Genomic DNA, 20735 nt, shown 5'->3' on the forward strand with positions numbered 1-20735 from the left:
TGCTCCATATTCATTTGATGTACATTTGATTGGCTTTTATAGCTTTGATACATTAGAAGTCAAAATGGTGGATGGAGGTGGAAATGTTCAAAGTACTATACCTCTGGTATAACTGAAAACAGAGCAGGTTAAAAAAAGATGCAAGGAGCAGTATAAGCTAAATTTAAACAAAAAATACTTTTGTTCTTATACTGTGTATGAAAAACTTTCTGTCCACTCTTGTGGAAATTTTGCATTAAGAGTTGTAATGAGCACGTGCAGCCTATGTTTTCATGGAGCCAAGAAATTTTCAACGTGCTTTCACATGTCCTTAGAAGTAAAAAAAAAAAAAACTGTAAAAAAAAAAAAGTATTGTTGTTTTGTAATAATTCATGCATGAGAGGCTTAAATAGGAGCAACAAAGGAAATTAATACATTCTTAATTTGCCCCAGGCCAGTAGCCAAACTTAAGTAAAATGCAAGATAACATTACGTGAATCATGAATACTGTTTAATCCAAAAGCGCATAGGGAATGCAAGGGATTGTGTTGTCAGTTATGATATAAATTAATGTAGATATTACCCCTGTAAGTTGTTATTTGGCTGTACAGAAAATAGCATACCATTGAGTATATGTGTTTTCTGATTTGTTTCTCGTCTCAGAACCAATTCATTCAATTTCATACAGGTCTGGTGGTCACAAAGAGAGTCCAGTCATTCACAATGTCAAGAAATGGAGCATATGATTAATTCACAGCAGCAAAGTCCAGAGTAATCTCCACCACCATATGGAGAAAGTCGCACAGATGCCCTCTTTCAGAGCCGCCACTGTTATGGACCTGCCGCGACTCTATTGTCCGCTCGATCCCCTGCGCTCCCCCTCCTTCCCGACGCTCGCTGGAATTTCTGCTACAGACCTTTCATTTGACTGTTTCCGGGATTGAAAACTCCTGTGGCGGCTTTAATCTTGCCAAACCGCCTACACGAGTGCTTTGCTTGTCTGTTGTTTGGTTTATTGTGCTAACAGCACTTAAAAAAAGTCAAGGCTGCTTCTGTGACAAATCACCTCAGCGATTTAGGGATCGCCGGTTGGTGGAGTCCAGATGGTATTGTGATTTCTGAGACTTTAAGTTAAGTATGAAGGTGGCGCTTCTGCTGAAACGCAGCCTTTCCCCATGCAGCCAAAGGGAAGTGAGGCGGTCTGATGCCTCTGCATCAGTGATAGCTGCCAGGTGGGACATCCAGTTAAGACTCTCCGGTCTTAATGTTTAGCCCCGGCTGCAGGCTGTGTTGTTGCAGTAACTTGTCATTTGGTCTCCCTGTCGCCTATTAATCGAGCGAGCGAAGCCATTAATTATGCCATTGTTTCATGTCGCGGCTGCGTTTCTGTTTGGCTCTGATTGTGTTTCAAAAGTGCGCTATAAGTGATGACTCGGGATCTGTGTGTTTGCATGCCAGTTTTGCGCTCCTGTGTTTGTGGTGTGTGCAGGGAAAAAGACTGGCTTTAGTTTAAGAGTTTTTTTTTTTTTTTTTCGACTTCACACGGGAATTATTTATTGGGACAATGTGTCTGAAAAATAAAAATGGTATTACTGCCACTGTTTACAATCTATTGATTTAGGGTTGTTTTCCCTCTTGAATACAGCACGAGTAATGCATTTTGAGGAAAATGACGTTTTATTGCATTTGATGGAAGAAAAGGCCAGAGAGTACTTTTTTAGTTTTAAAAGGCATAAAGGCGCCCAAAACTTAAGCCGCTGGGACGTGCTCATGGTTTTTCTGATTATTTTTGTCTGATTTTGCCCAGTGACTGTTGAAAGATGTCCTGTTAACCTATTATTACTGTCATAGATACTAAAGATTGGGGAAGAGAAATTACAGCTTGTGTGTGATACTAAATTAATTCAGGTAGGAGATTCAAAAGAACCTCGTAATTGAATCTGTAATATTCTGTGCCTTTACTTTTGATTTGTATTATCTGCTCACTTAATCCTGAAGATGAGAGTGCTTTGTTCCATTAGACATTAGACTCTCCTAATCTTGTGAAAGATTTGGTACAGTATATCTGTGACTGTCTTGGACAGGGCTGTTGTGTTGGTGTGGGGCCAAGGCATTTTGGCCTATAGGCTTGGCTTGACCTATGGATTCTTTCTGTACTCTCTCTCCTTTTTGCTATCACTGTCTTCTTCTACAAGCATGTCCTTCCCTCAACCTTTTCTGTCTTTTTGTCTTGCCTTTTTTGTTTTTCCTTCATCTCTTGCCAAGTGATTCTCTGTCTCTTTTCTCCTACTGTTTAGTTTTATCTGTATGCGTTCCCCATCTCTGCCTCTGCGTCTTTTTTATCTCCTTGTCTTAATCTCCCCAACCGTACCCCTCCCTATTTCTACCCCTCTCCCCCTCCTTTTCGCTCTCTGCAGAGATGAGACTCTTTGACAGACTTATTTGCCCCCACGTGCAGAGCAGTCGTAAACTACCCCCCTGGCCCCCCTGGAAGGGCCTGACCCGCGCAGTAAATCCCCCCTTGTTGGTACCCTGCAGGGTGAGCAGGCGGGGGGTCATGGCCCGATCCCTCAGAGGTCTTAACTCCAGCCACAAGCCCGTGTCTGCTCCGTCTCACGGCTTCAATAACAGGCTCAGGAGCATATTATACTGTAGCATTAGCTCTTAATGGGAGTAAATGCTGTACCTGCCTCTGTACTTTGCGATTCCACAGGTGTTGCAAAGTATATCATAGGTGTAATTCAGTCTCGGTGAGTGTCTTTCTCTTTCTGTGGCTTAGTGATTATTTTGGGCAGAGGATGGGATCCACAGGTTTACTGAAAGGTGCGTTGTGTCATGCTTCCTTGCGGAATTCCTTTGTCAGAGAGGAACGCATGTACCTGCGCCAGGTGAACCTACTCAAGTATGACTCAAGTATGAGGAGACAGGTCAAACAATAACGGTTCGTCAAAACACATCATCGAGGTGAATGCCACAGTGGCAGCTTGAATGCATATTTTGCTAAAATATTATTCTGTATTATATTTGATGTTTCTTAAGACAGAAATCTATGACAAATGTACAAAAACATTGTACTCAAAATTAGATTTGTCTGGTCTTCTCAGTGGGCTTTTGAATGTTGAACTAATCCGGCCTTGCAATTACAGTTTATTAATTTCTTTCATCCATATTTCTACCCCTTTTTCTTTACTTTGACTCATAATTTCGGAAGCTCGATTGCTATTAGAAAACCTGTCCTGTCACTGCAATAGAGTCTGTGAATTTGGCAGGGTACAGACTAGTATTCATATCCTCCGGAATCACACTTCTTTCTGCTATGGGGCCCGTAGGCTGAGCTAAAGGGCTGTGCTTATTGTATATCTGGTGCTTTGCAGACCGCAGGCAGCGGTGAATTTGGTAGCGTGTGATGGGGAGGGGCATGTCCTGCTGATTAATCCCTACTTCCCTGGACAATTGTATGGCTAATTATGTGTTGCGCCACAGGTCCCAGCCGTATTCAGCCTTGCCGTTGCACAGTTGGATGCAGCACCTGACAAACCTGCAGCCAGTTCTTAATTTGAGATACACTGATTCAATTTGACCTTTGTGGAAACCATTTGAAACATTAACCAGTGTTGGATAAATGAGGAGCTGTCAATATTTATCCCGCTGACACAAAGTGCAGTAAGAGTTATGGATTGTATAATCTACAGTCTTTTTTTATTTAAACAACTGAGGAGTTAAAATGTGTGTCATGAAACAAATTGTTCTCATCTGGCTATTGAAGGAATCAAGGTCTGATAAATGACTTGATGATTGCTCATTTCCTGATGCTTTTTACACTAAACCTGTCTCACGGGATTCTGAGAAGTTGAGACGGAGGGCAACTGTATTTTCCTTTCCTCAGTCAGCATTCCTAGCAAAATGGAGGGAGGAAATTATATCTGTTGCCATGTTTATCTACACATTGTCCTTTATTTAGTCTTTGCCTCTGACTGTGAACGGTCTCAGGTGGTTTAAGAGTGCCCCCGATGGAGTAATGGAAGAAAGGAGTTGAGTGCAAGTGACAGAAGTCTTGATAGATGCGATTACTGTATGCTGACTGCTGGTAATGACTTTGTGGAGTCTGTGCCGAAGAAAAGAGGTGTGTGAGGAACAAAATGACCTTGTGTGACCCTCGCTGTGGAGGTGTGAGGTCACCGAGACATGGAGAGATAGGAGACACCATTACTCGGTCACTGACCTGCCAGTCTGGTAGCTGGATTACACTGTAGGTGGTTTCTCATGTATGTGGAGTAAATCACTGTCCTCCCAAAGGGAAAAATTAGATAAATCTCAATGCCCTCCCAAATGACAGAGGACATTTTCATGACTGCCCTAGAACTGCCATTTGGAGCAAAGACAATTGGCGTGACACCCCTGGGAAGGAGATGCCGTGGTTCCCGGGGTTTCACCATAATTTGCCACATGGAGAGAGGGAAAGAGGGAGAGAGAGCACACAGCCGCACACACTTCGATATGTAAACAGAAATAAACAAAAATCTTCACCCTTTCCCCTCACAGGTTCCAGGCAAAAACAATGAACTAAAATGACTAACTAAAACAAACTATGCGACAGCGACAGTTTTTCAGCTTGCCGCTTCACCGACAGCTTTTCTTTTCTCCTTGTCCAGCCGGGTTAGCTTTGCTTTGTCTTCTGACGCACAAACAGACTCATTCTCTCTCTCGGTGTGCACCCCCAGTCTCAGCCTCAGTGGAGAGAGGTCCACTTTTATGCACCTGGGCTGATGACTTAACACACCCCAGGTGCCTGTGCTGTCTCCACTGGCAGGCATGGCCCGAGACAAATCCGATTCTCCACGCTCATTATACCCTGTGGATCGAATTCTGCGGGGTTTAAAAAGGAACAATATTATTTTTAGCTATTATCAGAGATCTTACACTTCTTTGTTAATTGCACGTATACATCATACGGTAAAGTGTTGTGCCAATTAAAGCTATTACTGTTAAGGTCAGTAGGTTCACGCTGGAAATGTTCCTTTGGTTGTCTATGTGGCAGTTCATTGAAAGAGGTAAGGGGGAGTTTACATGCAAAGCAGCAACTTGCGCTTTCAGAGCTTGTGGTTTATCTCAAGTCTCAGATAAGTTGAAGCAATTTTTTGGCCAAAATGAAAACGCATTCATGAATATGAATGTGGCCATTAAGCAGTGGCATACCAAGAAAAGAACACATTTTCAAAAATAAGCTCATTGCCTTCACTTCCATGTTACATGATTGCATATATTAATATTAACAAGCAAGATATTTTGCAAAACTGCTATAGAGATGAATGTGAGATGAGCTTCATTATTGAGAGTGTTCTGCGCTGAGCATGGCATCCGTACTGAGTTCACAAAAAAACTCTGCAGGGGTGCAAGCTAGTAACCAAAGATTATATATTCTACAGATGGATTAATATTCTGCAGCTGGAATATCAAGTATAAACCAAGAAGATGCTCTCAAGTGGCAGATCCCACTAAAGCTTAGGTTCACACTGCACTGATTCACCCTGAGAAAAATGCAAGTTAGACAACAATCTTTTTATGACAATCTTATGTGTTTTGTTGAAGAGGTTCAATGTGACATCTATTGGGTTAAACATAACTGAAGTTTCTTTTGTGACCATGTCTACTCCTAAAGCCTCAGTTCCTTGTGATTGTAGGTGCATTGGTTGTGTCTCGCTTCGTTCTCATAATCCCAGTCCTCATTCTCATAAAAGCAGAAAGCTTAGCTTCTCTTTCAGTGCTTTCATTGACTGCTTACGTAGATGAGAATTGTTTGAACTTGGGGTAAAAGCTGGTAGAATTTTAATTTAGTTACCATGGAAATACAAGCAGTGGATCTGAGAGGAGTGTGTGAACCTGTGTGTGTCTGTGCGAGTACGCACATCAGCGCATGCTTGTGTCTGTAAGTATGTCTGCCTCATGATATTGATGGATTTGGTTCTGCTAGTCATTGGAAATGATGGATGGTAAATTCATAAAATTGATCAAAATGTATTAGTGACAGCATAAGGACTGTGTCATAATAAATCACTCAACAGTAACTTTATTTTCCTGAGGGACTTGGAGCCTGGGAAAACTCAAAGGCAGGTTGAGAAACATTCTCCAGAAAAGAGCTTGAAGAGACACTCCTATAAGAAGATTACTAGAAAATAAACGGTTTGAAGCGAAACAAAGGGAAATATAGTAAATAAATAAAGAAGTATTCAAGATGTCCGGCCATATTCATCACAGATTGTATGCAGGCTAATTGGCCAGGTTAAATGAAGTACCTATTCACCAGACCTGGGTCAAATACGTATTTGTTTTGGATTAAAATACTTTTCTTCGCTTTACTAATCTTGTCTGATGTATTGGAACCAATGAAATACTCCCAAAAAAGTGCAAACCCCACCTTCTGGTCATATTGGCAGGCTCAATTACATCAGGCAAGATCAGTAGAGCACAGAAAAGTATTTGAATCCAAACAAATATGTATTTGACCCAGGTCTGCTATTCACCCATATTACATTGTAGTCATGGACTGCAGAGGCCTGTGGTCTGTTTTACAGCAACCCAAATGTAGCCAGCTTTACTGGACAGCAGCTTTTCCTTCCATAACTCGTACATTGTCTGACAAATAAATGAGTAACTACACTACGTAAAAGGTACAATTAGCAATACACAATTTAATTGCCAGATAGACAAAGTTCCTTCATGAATCAAAAGTGGCAGAGGGAGATAGATCTTTAAGAAATTGATTTAGAAAAAAATGCAATGGAATGCCTTTGAGTACATTCATGGGCTCTTTATTTTGAATGATTAAGTAGAGAAAAATCTGCCGTCCATGAATTTGACAGTGTCATTTAGAAGGAGGAGGGGAACTACAGGGGACGTAAGCGACCACTTGATGGATATTCCAGAAGGCGGGCAAAATTTGAAGGGAAAGATTCATCATTGACTTTTCAGTCAGGGAAAGAAGGATTAGAGTGTAATCGGAGCTGTGTTCAATTACGGCAAGTGAGGAGGAGGATGTGGAAATCGGGTGCCCCCGTTCGTCTGGACGTCAGCTTCGTAAAACTCCAGCTATCAGTCACCTTTTTAGCATGCAAAATCCAGACTGTGACCTAAAGAGGTCTAGACTTGCCCTGCGGTAGGACAGAAATCCAGACTAAGAGAAAGCCATGGCTTGGACGGGAGAAGACAGCGCAGACAGACACATTCCATTCTTGTCGGCAGAGTGTACAGCTCTCTGTCGTTTTAGAACTGTACACTTTCAGTCGCTTCGCAGCAGTGGTTTACTGAGGTCCCCACAACGAGCCAGCAATCAAAGTGAAACCAACTTCGCAGCCCAATACTGCAGCATCAGGCCATTATCAAATATACTGTTGGCTGTAAACTTTGTTAGATTTTACATTGAGCATTTATGCCCTCGTAATAAAGATGGCCTTTCTTACGGCACAGCAGTAATGCCATTCCCAGAGACGTGTGCTGTCAGCACACTGCACTGCTCCTGAGATTCCACCGTCAGTCAGAGCCTGTAGCATTTCTGATATTCACAGAGGTTGGAAAAACAGCTGTTATGTGTAGAAAGATGCATGAGTAATAAAATGCTTAAGAGAGAAGACAGATCCCCCCCCCCCCTCTTCTTTCAATAACTCAGCCCCCACATTCTTTGGGATTTAACACCAAAAAATAATTCATCTGACCAGACCCATTTTCTCAAATGGCATGGGTGCCCAGTGGTATTTTTCTTGCACGCTCGATAATTCCAGTTCCTCTCTCTCGCACTCTCTCTCCCTCCCTCCTTCTTTTTCTCTCTTTCTCCCTCCCTCCTTCCCTCCCTCTCTGTCTTGCTCTCTCTCTCTCTCTCTCATTCTCTCTCTCATCTATTTAATACATTCTTGGCATTGTTGGGATTGGTGTCTTAGAGTACACTAAATTCATAATATCCAGTGTCTGGGGCCCCTGTGATTATTCTGTCTATTAGTATTCCAACACTGACATAATCACGGGATTGTTCTGTCACAAAAAGCCTACATGTTGCTCGCATAATCTTGGATTCCATTCCAGTGTGACTGCAAAAATATTTGATCAGTGTCCAGATTTGCATATTTGTATCACAGCTGAATCCTGCAGTCCCCTGTGTTTCTAATGATTTCACAGCTGATTTCATTGGATTGTTCTGTACATATTGCTACATAAAATTGTTTTGTATTATGTATGGATGTGGTTGTCTTAATACGGACCATTGTGGTTTTCATTCCAATTTACAATAAATAATTTATCTCCTCACATGACAAAGCCTGGTAGATCAGATTCTGTTGAAGGACAATAATATTTCAGGCATTGTGGGTGATATTTGTAATACATGTGGTCTTTCCTCTGCATAAGTGTGCGCATATTTTATACGTATGCATAAGGACAACTTGAATGGCTGATTTCCATGCACAAGTTTTGTCGGTGCAGTCTGGCATTTCTGGCCTCAGCATGGAAGCGCACAATTTCACAGCCATATTCATTATTTCAGCTTTTCATAGTTTGCCACTTTTGTGTTTCTTCCTGTGAATTCCAATCTTGAAACAGAAGCAGTAACATGAGCCATTTGTGAATGTGCTGTCACGTACCCTAAAAAAATGTTCTAAGTGGCCGTGTTCAACGGAGAGTTTTTACGATCTGTCACTGTGTGAGCCAAAGATTGAAGGCAGATCAAGCAGAATAACATTCGCACAATGACCGTGCAGCTAGCTGAAAGGTCTGACAGGGATGATGTGTAATCACACCTTAGCCAATCCCTGGATTCCCCCTCTCATGCCAGGCAATTTGATTTCTCTTTTGTTTTCAGAGCCTGTGGTTCTTTGCTGTTGTTTGTTCTTCCTGCATTTCTTGGGACTATACTTTTGCCCTCGGCGGGATGACTGCACTTTGATTCCTGCAGTTGTGTTTGCAGTTTAAGTTGCTCTGGATAAGGGCGTCTGTTAAATGACAGTAGAGTCGAGCAGTTCTAACCACTCTTTGTCAGAGGTGGAATGGAAGTCCTTGAGGGACAGAATGACTTACAGGCATCAGCAATGTTCTCCATGCGAGTCCAAGTAGTGCTGGAGAGGGACCTAGAAGCACGATGCTTCAGTCCTCTGAATAAGAATATAGGACACCAGTCAATCAATCATTCAGTCTTTATTTATTTATAGCAGCATTTGCAAAGAAAAAAAACTAGAAATAAAACTCAGTTTACCCAATCTGGGAAGAATAGGAAAATTGTCCCTTGATTCCCTAAAAGACGATGATGGTGAGCTGCAAGAAAGAGGGATGCAGAAAACAACAGCTTCATATTGGAAAAAAAAAATTGGGCTGCAGTTTTAAGACATTCCAAACATCATGAAAGGGTCCTGTACAGGTCCTCTGAGATCACCCTGAGCAAGGCGAAGTCCCAGGGTTGCCCACTAATCTCGTTTTCCTCTAGTTAATAACCTCTCTTCCACCAAAGACGCACTGTCTCGATCTGTTTGATGTGCACGTCGGCTCGGCTATTAGACGCACTAAAGCCCAAAGCTCTTTAGTTGCAGCTCAGGCAGAGTGCGTGCTTTCTGTCGAGAGCAGATTGGAAACACAGAGGGTAAACTTTAGCTGCTTATACCCTGCCCTTTCAAAGGAAGTCCTACGCATTGTCATTTATCATATCGACACGTATCGGCACAAAGTACTTGACTATTCTTTATTGTTTTCACTTCCAAGTGGTTCATTTTTTTACATGGCAAATTACAATTTTTACTGCTGTCTAAAAGCGTTGCTGTGCTGAGGCTTGATGGAACTGGTGGAGGACCTGTCCATTATGGTCAGTGGCATCGGCATGTTTTATCCTGGGAAAACTGAGAGAGGAATTTACATATTAGTTTATTTATATTAAGTTTCTGTATTTATAGCTGTCATTAAAAGATGAAGATGTCAATAGAAAACAACTAAGGAGAAGCATGTACCAACACAACAATCTGTAGAAGAACACTGATCCAATAATCTTAGATAATTACTTTTTCCCCATCCCTAAACCCGCCACCCCCACCCCCTTACCCCCACTGACACCAAAACACAATGATCCTCTGATGGAAATATGATTTGAACACATAATTTAGAAGCCAGTTTCATAACTGTCCCTGCTGATTGTTTTGTTGTCTGGAGGGTGAACACATTTGTTGCGGAAATGTCATCACTGAATGAATAGGTGTAGTAATTGTAACATGCCACGCACGTGTAACTAATTCATTATTCCGCATTCCTCAATCCCTCAATCCTCCTCTGTGCACACAAAGGTGGATTAATTATGTTGTCAATGTTTTGTCACATGGAATGCGTCTCCATCTCATCTGTCTGTCTCCCTCTCTCTTGTCTTTGTTTTCCAGCAGACTATTAAAAGGGAATTCTCTGAAGAGTCTTTCCTCCAAGCACAATTGAGGAGAGTGTCGAAATCCACAGCACCTGCAATGCACCAAACAAACCTTGTCAGCGGTCATGTGACATCATGGCCTGGTTATTATATTGTGCTGTTGAACGAAGAGAAATGTAGGGAGACAAGGCTCCGTGAGCCTAATCTGGAGACCCAAATCTTCCACAAATAAGGGGATTACCGAGGAGTCAGACCCCTGGCGAAGCCTGATCCTCCCTGGCATCACATCTGGATTTGTTCCTTTTATTGGAACGCGGTCGTGCGTGAAACCACCGCGCTTTCACTTCGGGTCTTGTTCAGATGCTGGGCTGCTGGGCGGCTCATTCTGTTAAGGCCGGCAGCCCCGCAGGGCAATGCCCAGGGACGGAGGGTTTCGTTCAGCAGGGACCCCCTGTTTATCGATTGGCCGGTCATGGTTTGCCCGTTGAGTCACGGAGGACGTGTCTTCTGGCTCATGTGTGAAAAGAAGCGGTAGCTGACATCGCCTGGTTTGGCGGAGAGTGTGTGCTTCTCTGCGCTCTCCTGAATCAAAAGCATAGTCTGCAGCAACGGGCGCTGCACAGAGCATTCCAAACTGGGAGAAATACAGGAAAAAAGCAAGAATTTCTTTTTGCTAGGTTGTTACATTTCTCCCAGAATGCATTACTTTTTTTGCACACAGGTCAGGTATATTTCTCCCATTTTTTGCAGAACAGAGAGTAATTCCAGCTGTGTTTACAGCATTAAATTGAATGTGAACAGCTTGAAATCACTTGTGTAAATTAAGTATAAATAAACATTTTCATTTATATTTAAATAAGCAAATAAGCAAAACATCATAATTTCTTCTTTTTTTTAAAAATAATGGATGTGGACTTGACCACACAGGATGAGATACGTTTCTAGTGAATTGCATATGAGCTTGTAAATTTCTCATTTCCCTTGCAACTAAATGGCCTTTTCTTGCATCCAAAGAGTGCTCCTCTCATTTCCTCTCCCAAACACAATCAATTTCCCCTCCTAATGCCACCCATAGTGCTATCCAGCTTCGCGGCAGACTTGCAGATGTAACTCACTGTCAGCTAGAAATGGCCACTTGCCCTTTTTCAAATGCGGGAACAGAAATACATCATTAGTCAGGAACTTGTGGGTGCCCAACACATTCACCGCAGCGGGAGATACGCTGGTCGAGTGCAGGCAGATGGACCTCTAACTATAAATAAACAAAGGGCCGGAGCAAAGATGTATCGTAGTGTTATGCGTTCTGAGCCAACCCCTAGATTTATGGTGCACTCCGAAATGATTAAATCACCCTTTGGGCTCAAATGTGTGTTTATCCAGTCTCCAGCTTATCTCTGAGCGCTGGCCTTAAAGAAGGTCGTTTTCCCACACATTTTACAGTGGATCTGTTGGATCTGGACAGTACCCAGAGCATTACAGGCACTTCCTGATGTTTTACGGTCTACAAGGGGAGTAGATCTCCTCGTGGCAGGTTAGGACAAACTTTACAAGTTGTAATGGAGCTGTGCTAAAGGGACCTTGCTCAAAATGTTGTCAATTTGTTGTACTGCCATTTTTTTCCTATTCATTTTAATGTTGTGTCATGAACTAAAAAAAATCAATAAAGAAATATTTGTTAAAAGCAGTCTCAAAGGTTCCTGATTTTCATCTTTTGAATAACACAAAAGGTTGTGACCTTTTGCACTTAGATGGGGTGCAGGCCTTGAACTCAATCTACACTGTCATTGTTTCACGTGTGAAGCCACAGCCCTGTTTACGTGTTCCTTCATGCTGAGGGGCTCATGGGCTGCCTTTCTCTGGTTGTCTACAGTGGACCAGTTTGTCTGCACCACCCCGGCGATTGCGGACATCGTGATCCTGGTGGACGGTTCCTGGAGCATTGGCCGGATAAACTTCCGACTGGTCCGCATGTTCCTGGAGAACCTGGTGAACGCCTTTTCCGTGGGAATCGACAAGACCAGGATTGGTGAGTGATGCATTATTGCCCTTCCCTTTACAACATTGCTCTCAATGGCATTGAGCCCTGCACTGGGAGCATAATCTCCACTCTGTTAACCTTCACATAATGTCCAGTTGTTCCTCCTTTTTTGGGTTTGAAAGTTAGCTGAAGCCTGGATTCAATCAAAATGTGTCTTTAAGTTCAAAAAGGAATATAAATCCAAGAGTTCTTTTTTTCCCTTTATGAACATAGTTTGGCAAGCTTGTTGATTGGAATTTGTGTCTGTGAATAAAATAGGTCAGTCTAAGTCCAAACGTTGATATAATCCAGGCCAGCATGAGGGAAGGGTGAGGTTGTAGAATGGGTTCCCTTAATGGTGTGTTTGGGTGCTCAGGCCTGGCCCAGTACAGCGGGGACCCCAGGATTGAGTGGCATCTGAATGCTTTCTCCACCAAGGATTCTGTGATCGACGCAGTGAAGAACCTGCCCTACAAAGGAGGGAACACGCTGACAGGTACAGTAACCACTATGTACTGTAGCTGCTAGGGATGTATCCGAATCCGAATACTGTATTCAGGAAAGCACGAATAATGTGAAATGGAAACAGATATTTCTTCTACCTGAAGTTAGGGTTCGTTATTATTCGGATTCGGAAAAAAAAATTCAGCTCCACGTCGAGTTCTCTTAGCCTCTATCTAACATTACACGGGCAGTGAGAGAGAGAGAGTAATTCATGTTTCCCTAGCAAACTGCAGTAATGTTAACACGCGGCATCATTAAAATTTAAGATTATTCCCTTCAACTGAAAGATATGTTTCTATATATCTTTACTGTAAGTAGTTTCTATTTCCAATGTAAAACAGAATTTTTCAATTTATAAATCATTTTTTCTGTTTCTGATTGTTCCATATATCCCAGTTAAAGGGGGGGGGGGGGGGTGCTAGGGTTCAGACAGTTCATAAAACTTAGTTTAGTTAAAAAGAAAAGAGAGACAGATGAAAACTACAGTATGAGGATGTGGAAATATATTTCATAATTAATTATATTGCATTGCATTGCCAATGAATATTAGGTTAGAAAATACAACATTTGCCTGATTTAACGTGACTTCCTGTATAAACCACGTTCTCTTCCGGTTTTCTATCCGAATACAGATACAGATAATTTTGTTGGTTGAACAGATACAGATACAGATACAGATAATGAGGTCTCTGCACACCCCAAGTAGCTGCCTGCCCTGGCTCATACAGTCAGGCAAAGTATCTGAACTGTGACCACCAATCCTAATTATTCTTTTTTAATAATAGTTGCACCCTCCCCAATTTGGAATGCTTAAACATATTTATTCTGTGCCACAACCTTCACTGTCAATTCAGGAGAGCGAATGCTGTCCTCCAGAGCACTTTTTATCACAATGCAAAGTTGGGCTCATGCAGGCAGTGGAAGACATACAGCTCAACAGGCAGCTTGTGGGCTGAAACGCTCCCTTCCCTTGGTGACACTAGAGCCAGTTATGCGTTGTCTGTGGGGCTGCCAGCCACAGTCGGCAATGGCACTGTCCAGATTTGATTCCAAACTGTATGGCCCATCCATGCATTGGAACCGCACCTCAACAAGATGAGCCACCAAGCAGACTCTGATAGACCTAGTTAACACAGACAGGTGCTGTGATTACTGTGTGACCACATGACCTGTTCCATGCTGAGGGGCACAGTGATTGCTATTTAACTGCCTGCTCTGAGCAGCGACCGCTGTGCTGCGGCCTACCCTGGTTCATGCTAATGGGTACAATGACCGCTCTATTAACTGTCTGTTCTGGTCCATTTCATAGACAGAAAGAATGTCTTGTACCTGATGGAGGCTATGTGGGTGGAAAAATGGCTGTATTGTCACTTGTCAGTGTTTGAAACAATGTGTGGACTCATTCTTTCTTCTCTTCTGCTTAAATTACATTCTATAACAAATGTTACTCTGTACCTATAAAATTTTATGTATATAATTTATTATTCTCACACCCGTATCGTGCCAATTTCATTAGACATTGTGAGAGGTTGTCACTGTGGGTCAGCTAAGCTATTGGCACCTGCGTGAGTCAATATTAAGCATGCAGCTTTTTCCTGTTCTACAATGGAGTGACTTGTCACCGTGTGATGAATGTTCTGTCACTTTTTTTCCTCTGTGTGTTTTTTAAGGCCTTGCACTTACCTATATCCTGGAGAACAGCTTCAAACCAGAGTCTGGATCTAGGTCCAATGTTCCCAAAATTGGGATCCTGATCACAGATGGAAAATCCCAAGATGATGTCATTCCTCCCGCGGAAAGCCTTCGCAATGCGGGCATTGAGCTTTTTGCCATTGGTATGAAAAAGGGCCTTATTATGCTTTGAAATGTCCCTTTGTGTTTTCTCAGAATGTTGTGGGACTCAGAATTAAACCTTCAGAGTGTATCATACCAAACTTGCTACTTCACACAAGTAAATATTAAATGAAGCTGAGAAATCTTCAAATTTCACAAAAGCATGATGCAAACATATGGTTACATCAATAAGTTCAAGCGTACATCTCCATGATGAAAGAGCAGCTATCATAGCTGGTATTTGCAGATTAGAACAAAGCCTGAAACTCTGTGCTGGAAAGACCTTCCATTGACTTGTAGAAGAGCAGAAAAGAGAGTGATGTCGTTATGGTGTCTTTCCCTCCACCCCAAGGTGTGAAGAACGCGGATGAAAATGAACTGAAGGCCATCGCCTCAGAGCCCGATGAGACCCACGTCTACAACGTGGCCGACTTCAGCATCATGAGCTCCATAGTGGAGGGCCTGACCAAGATTGTGTGCGACCGAGTCGAGCAGCAGGACAAAGAGATCAAAGGTGTGGTCTTCTCCCAAAACCACATATAGTATGAACAACCCTTCAAGGAATTTGACTGAAACATCCTGTAGTATCAACAGTCCTTCCGTTATACTACGATTTACAGTAAAGAGAATGTCCACTATCAAGAATCAAAAAATTACACAAGTAAACCAAGCCTGCGTTGCTTCAAAAAGTGACAGACATCTTTGGGAATTTTAAATTCATTTACATTACATTACAATCACTTAGCAGAAGTGGCTGTCATCCAGGGGGACTTACACAAGTAGAGATCAGTGTTAGTCTGAGGAATACAAAATATCACTAAGAAGGCACAGAAGGCTCTTTTATAATTAATAAGTCATTATAATTAGCCAAACAAACCAACAATTTGTATCGTAAACATGAGTAAATACCTCTATACAAGTAATCTATGTTACAAAGCTACCCCTATAATATTGTTCCACAAGGGGAAAAAATGATAAGAATAACTAAGGAGGGTAAGGAGAGCCAAGATGCAGTCTGAGGACGGTCTTCTGTGTGTGTTTGAAAACGGTTTCTGCTGTCCTGACAGCAGTGGGAAGCTCATTCCACCAGAATAGACTGGAGATGTGACCTTTTGAAGATATAACAGAGCAGTGCCTTTAGCTGCCTGATAGGCTAGCACCAAGGTTTTACAGCAAGCTGATATAGGTTCCAATGCAGGGAGATAAGAAGGGGATATACTGTATCATATTGTTAGATCTGCCTGTTGTAGCCTGTAGACAAATGAATTAATTTTGGCTTGTGATGACATTTCATGTATGTAAGGTATTTTCTCAGAGTTCTGAGGGATTTGATAAAGAGGGACGGAATTTTGACCCAATGCTGCCTTCATTGCTGGTGTGGAGTGGTTGAATATGGAGTGTGCAGTGGGTACATAAGGAGTGTGGAGTGGGTACGTTACATATAGAGTGTGGAGTGGGTACATATGGAGTGTGGAGTGGGTATGGTACATATAGAGTGTGGAGTGGGTACATATGGAGTGTGGAGTGGGTACGTTACATATAGAGTGTGGAGTGGGTACATATGGAGTGTGGAGTGGGTATGGTACATATAGAGTGTGGAGTGGGTACATATGGAGTGTGGAGTGGGTACATGTGGAGTGGGTACATATAGAGTGTGGAGTGGGTACATATGGAGTGTGGAGTGGGTACATATAGAGTGTGGAGTGGGTATGGTACATATAGAGTGTGGAGTGGGTACATATGGAGTGTGGAGTGGGTACATATAGAGTGTGGAGTGGGTACATATGGAGTGTGGAGTGGGTACGGTACATATAGAATGTGGAGTGGGTACATATAGAGTGTGGAGTGGGTACATATGGAGTGTGGAGTGGGTACGGTACATATAGAATGTGGAGTGGGTACATATAGAGTGTGGAGTGGGTACATATGGAGTGTGGAGTGGGTACAATAGAGTGTGGGGGTGGGTACATATGGAGTGTGAGATGGTGAACGTACATATAGAATGTGGACTGGGTGCATTTGGAGTGTGGAGTGGGTACATATAGAGTGTGGAGTGGGTATGGTACATATAGAATGTGGAGTGGGTGCATTTGGAGTGTGGAGTGGGTATGGTACATATAGAATGTGGAGTGGGTGCATTTGGAGTGTGGAGTGAGTACATAAGGAGTGTGGAGTGGGTACGTTACATATGGAGTGTGCAGTGGGTACATATGGAGGGTGGAGTGGGTAGATATGGAGTGTGGAGTGGGTACATATGGAGTGTGCAGTGGATGAATATGGAGTGTACAGTGGGTAGATATGGAGTGTGCAGTGATTTTCTGTTGTCAAAAAACTGGATGCAAATGTCGCTTCAGGAGAGTCTGACGAGCAGCCGACTCTGGGTGCCCCTCAGAACCTGGTGACATCGGACGTGACAGCGAAAGGCTTCCGGGTTTCTTGGAGCCACGCCCCAGGGGCTGTGGAAAAGTATCGAGTGGTGTACTATCCCACCCAGGGAGGCCAGCCTGAGGAGGTAATCAAAGCCGTGCCCCTCCAGACCAGCGTCGAGTTACCTCACTCCCGCACGTCTCTCCCTGTGATGTATGTGCGACTGTCAGAAAGATAGATGACAGCATTGCCAAGTGTCCTATTCCTTCCCCGCTTTCATCAGCACGCTTGTCAATTTAAGTGCTCCACGTCTTAACGAGGAGAGTGTGTGGGGAAACTTCATTGTTCTTAGCCAGCTGAACTTCATCTGTCAGTTCTTCAGTTGGCTGATGATAAGTCCAGTTAGCACCACTAAAAGTCTATCTGGTGACCCCTACAGTTCAATGACATAAGAATTAACCTATCCCAGAAACTGTCCAGGGCTGATTTGATTACAGTAATGTGGAATGCTCCTGATTAGAGCCATGAGCTTTTCCAGACTTACCTTTTTCTTCTATATTACACTTTCTGAAGCCACTGGTTAAGTAATCAACACATTGTGGTACACTATTCGTCTCAATGAATCATTCGGTTACCATGGGTGTCCAGTCTTATCTGAGGAAGGCCAGTGTGGGACAAATTTTTTGTTGTACCCCAGCACTATGACGCCTGATTCAATAAATTAACTTATCAACTTAGCTCTAGGACGTCATTTGTTCAAGTAGCAGGAGGAGTTGTAAAACCAACATTTCAGCATCATCCAGCATTTTATTATTTGGTGCATATTAGCTGTTTTGTTGCTGATTAGGTACATTTGTAGAAAGTTTCTTTGGCAAGAAAATTGTCACAATTCACATGCCCTTACCCTGAAGCTCCTTGTTTTAAGCTGATACTGAGAATTGCAGATGTTTTGGTAATCTATGGGTCAGTAAACTCTTCCCCTACTCCCTCTGCAGGCTGTAGTAGATGGCAGCGAGAACTCGGTGTTGCTGAGCCACCTGAACTCCATGACAGAGTACCAGCTAGCCGTCTTCGCTGTGTACACCAGTGCGGCCAGCGAAGCCTTGCGGGGCACAGAAACCACCCGTGAGTCCCCCGCTCCTCTCCCTCCTTCAACAGACACAGCATCCCTGAGCTGTATTAGCTTCCTCTCTTTCACTTACAGGAGTGGCCCAGCAATGGTTAGGAAACTGGGCTCGTAATTCAGAGGCTGAATGTTTGATTTCTAAGTGCTACACTGCCGTTGTGCCCCTGAGCAAGGTACTTAGCCGTAATTGCTTTTGTAAATATCCAGCTGTATAAATGAGTATGCGATTTAAAAAAATGGAAGCTCTGCAAATTGCTTTGTTTGGATACACCTAAGTGTAAGTGTAAATGTAACATTTTAACTGTTCAGCGCATCCATGGGAACTTAACATGGCATTAAAAAACATAATTTGCATTTTAATAATGTATTGTGCATTAGTAAACAAGATAGCTGTGATAGTATGATATTATAAACTTCTTGAATATATTAATAATGAAATATGTCCTGATTTTGACCCAGTACCAACCATATTGCTTATAGAATGGCTCTGATAGTGTAACATAAAACAAAGGGATATGTGACCCACACTATAAATTCCAGTGTTGACTTGGAGATGGTTTATATCTGTGGTTTGGAAGGTGACAGATGAGAAAGACCATCTTCCGTCATAATAACATATGATTTTTCACTTCTGTGATGTTCCCTCCTGTCCATCACCTCCTTCCCCTCTGACCCACCGTGCTTGGAATCAGTTCCGCACCTCATGAGTCAAAACCACACACACACAATAGAGTTCTCAGCCAGCCAAAAAATTGAAGCCTGAACCAAACAGAACTTCAGAGAGCCTTGCCTGAAACCAAAACCAAACCCAAACCAGACTAATAACAATTGAACTGAGCCTGATCCAGGAAAAAAAAAACAATTTTCCAGAAACAACCACAGCACACTGTGCCAGTTTGCCTTGTGGCATAGCATAGCAGTGGGCAGGGAGAGAGAGAGAAAGAGAAAAACTTCATTCTCCAGGACCAAAAAAGGCTCCTTTCAAGGCACCTTTCATGCCTACTGTTGTTATTTCGTTATTTATTTCTAAAAATACATTGGTTATTTTGAATAAATGATTATTGGTTTATTTATGACTATGTGTATTAATTATATTGATGATTGTATTGATTATCGAAACAAAATTTATCAGTTTATCAAACACCCGGATGTGAGAATTTATATCTTTTATTGTATGCTCTTCCTAATCGTCGTTGCAGGATTCACATTTCACAGATTGAACAGCCAACAGCCATCTAAGCACAGCGCCATGGGTCATTTCATGGCTTAAAACGCTTTTATTAACACAAATGCAACTTGCACATTATTTAAGCAATTAGGCTTAATGAAAATAAATAGCATTGCTCTCAATGCAGATTAACTAAATTAAAATAGGCCGGCTAACAAAGACTGACAACAAACAGCCAATTGCCCAGTAGCCATTGCAAGCTTAAAAAAAAAGTCAATGTTGACGTGTTTCTTTTAGCCTGCATTCTCAGGGAACTTTGTCTTTACTTGAGAAGATAAGCTAAATTGAAAAAATAAAATAAAATGGTCAATAGGCTACAAAATTACAAAAACGAGCCTCCAAAACAGTTCTAGTGGGTATTGCTTTGGTCGGGCCCTGTGTTCTATGTTGTGGGAGCCTGGGAGCGCACCGCAAATCCCACGATGCACCTCTTGTTACCGGTGATTGATCATTTAGATTAATGTGCAATCTGTTAAAACTAATCAAGGAAAATTGACATTTAATTCTTAGTATTGCTACAAGCCCTGTTTTTCACACAATGTAGTTTTGGAATCGTGCACCACAAAGGAGAGGACAGCTCCTGCACTTCAGCGCTGAGCTCAGCTGCAACAAGAGAGGATACGACTCACAGCTAGCATTGTCTGATATTCGGGGGGGAGGGGGGATAAGCTGCACCTCTGGCCAAGCCCAGCCCATCTCCATGTCCATAAGATCAAGCCTGGCCCAGCTCGAACCCAGCAGTTCTGATTGGGCCCCATTGGGCATCCAGTCAGACTTGAGAACTCTACCACACACATGCACACACACGCGCACGCACACAGACACACACACACACACACACACACACACACACACATTCAGAAGCCTGCATTTCTGTGCTTCGTCCAAGATTCTGAGCAGGCAGCAGTAGCAGAGGGCCTCAGAATGGTGCGGGGTGGGGGATAGGGGCTGGGGATTGTGTCCACAGCAGCCTCATTAGGGACCATGACCTCACTTACTTTGTCGCAGTGGCCTTGCCTATGGTGAATGACCTGCAGCTGTCGGAGGTGACCCACAGCACCATGCGGGCCCAGTGGAAGCCCGTGGAAGGGGCTTCTGGGTACATGATCCTTTACGCCCCTCTGACTGACACCGAGGCCACAGACGAGAAGGAGGTAAGGGGGGAGGGGGACCTTGCCTAATACTCCTCACACCCACCAGAGACACTGAATCTGGCCTAGTATTTGGCCCAAGCCCTTCCATCTTCCTGCAGAGTGCTCCGTGTAACAGTAGCCCCTTGCAATCCCTGTCCCAAGTCATT

General features: G+C 42.9%; 1 protein-coding gene across 3 annotated transcripts in view; it reads left to right on the top strand.

Annotated features, from left to right (window-relative positions):
* The window catches only part of col14a1a (collagen, type XIV, alpha 1a), a 112414-nt gene that overhangs the window by 17598 nt on the left and 74081 nt on the right, over nucleotides 1-20735 (top strand). For all 3 annotated transcript variants that reach the window (XM_064338372.1, XM_064338364.1, XM_064338356.1), the window contains 7 exons: nucleotides 12231-12386; nucleotides 12754-12873; nucleotides 14552-14716; nucleotides 15067-15228; nucleotides 17069-17226; nucleotides 18077-18206; nucleotides 20444-20589. In XM_064338372.1, the coding sequence (XP_064194442.1) occupies nucleotides 12231-12386; nucleotides 12754-12873; nucleotides 14552-14716; nucleotides 15067-15228; nucleotides 17069-17226; nucleotides 18077-18206; nucleotides 20444-20589 (1037 nt within the window). The remainder of the gene's footprint in view (nucleotides 1-12230; nucleotides 12387-12753; nucleotides 12874-14551; nucleotides 14717-15066; nucleotides 15229-17068; nucleotides 17227-18076; nucleotides 18207-20443; nucleotides 20590-20735) is intronic.

The sequence above is a fragment of the Anguilla rostrata genome, chromosome 1, assembly GCF_018555375.3.
Source record: "Anguilla rostrata isolate EN2019 chromosome 1, ASM1855537v3, whole genome shotgun sequence".
NCBI classification, from domain to species: domain Eukaryota; kingdom Metazoa; phylum Chordata; class Actinopteri; order Anguilliformes; family Anguillidae; genus Anguilla; species Anguilla rostrata.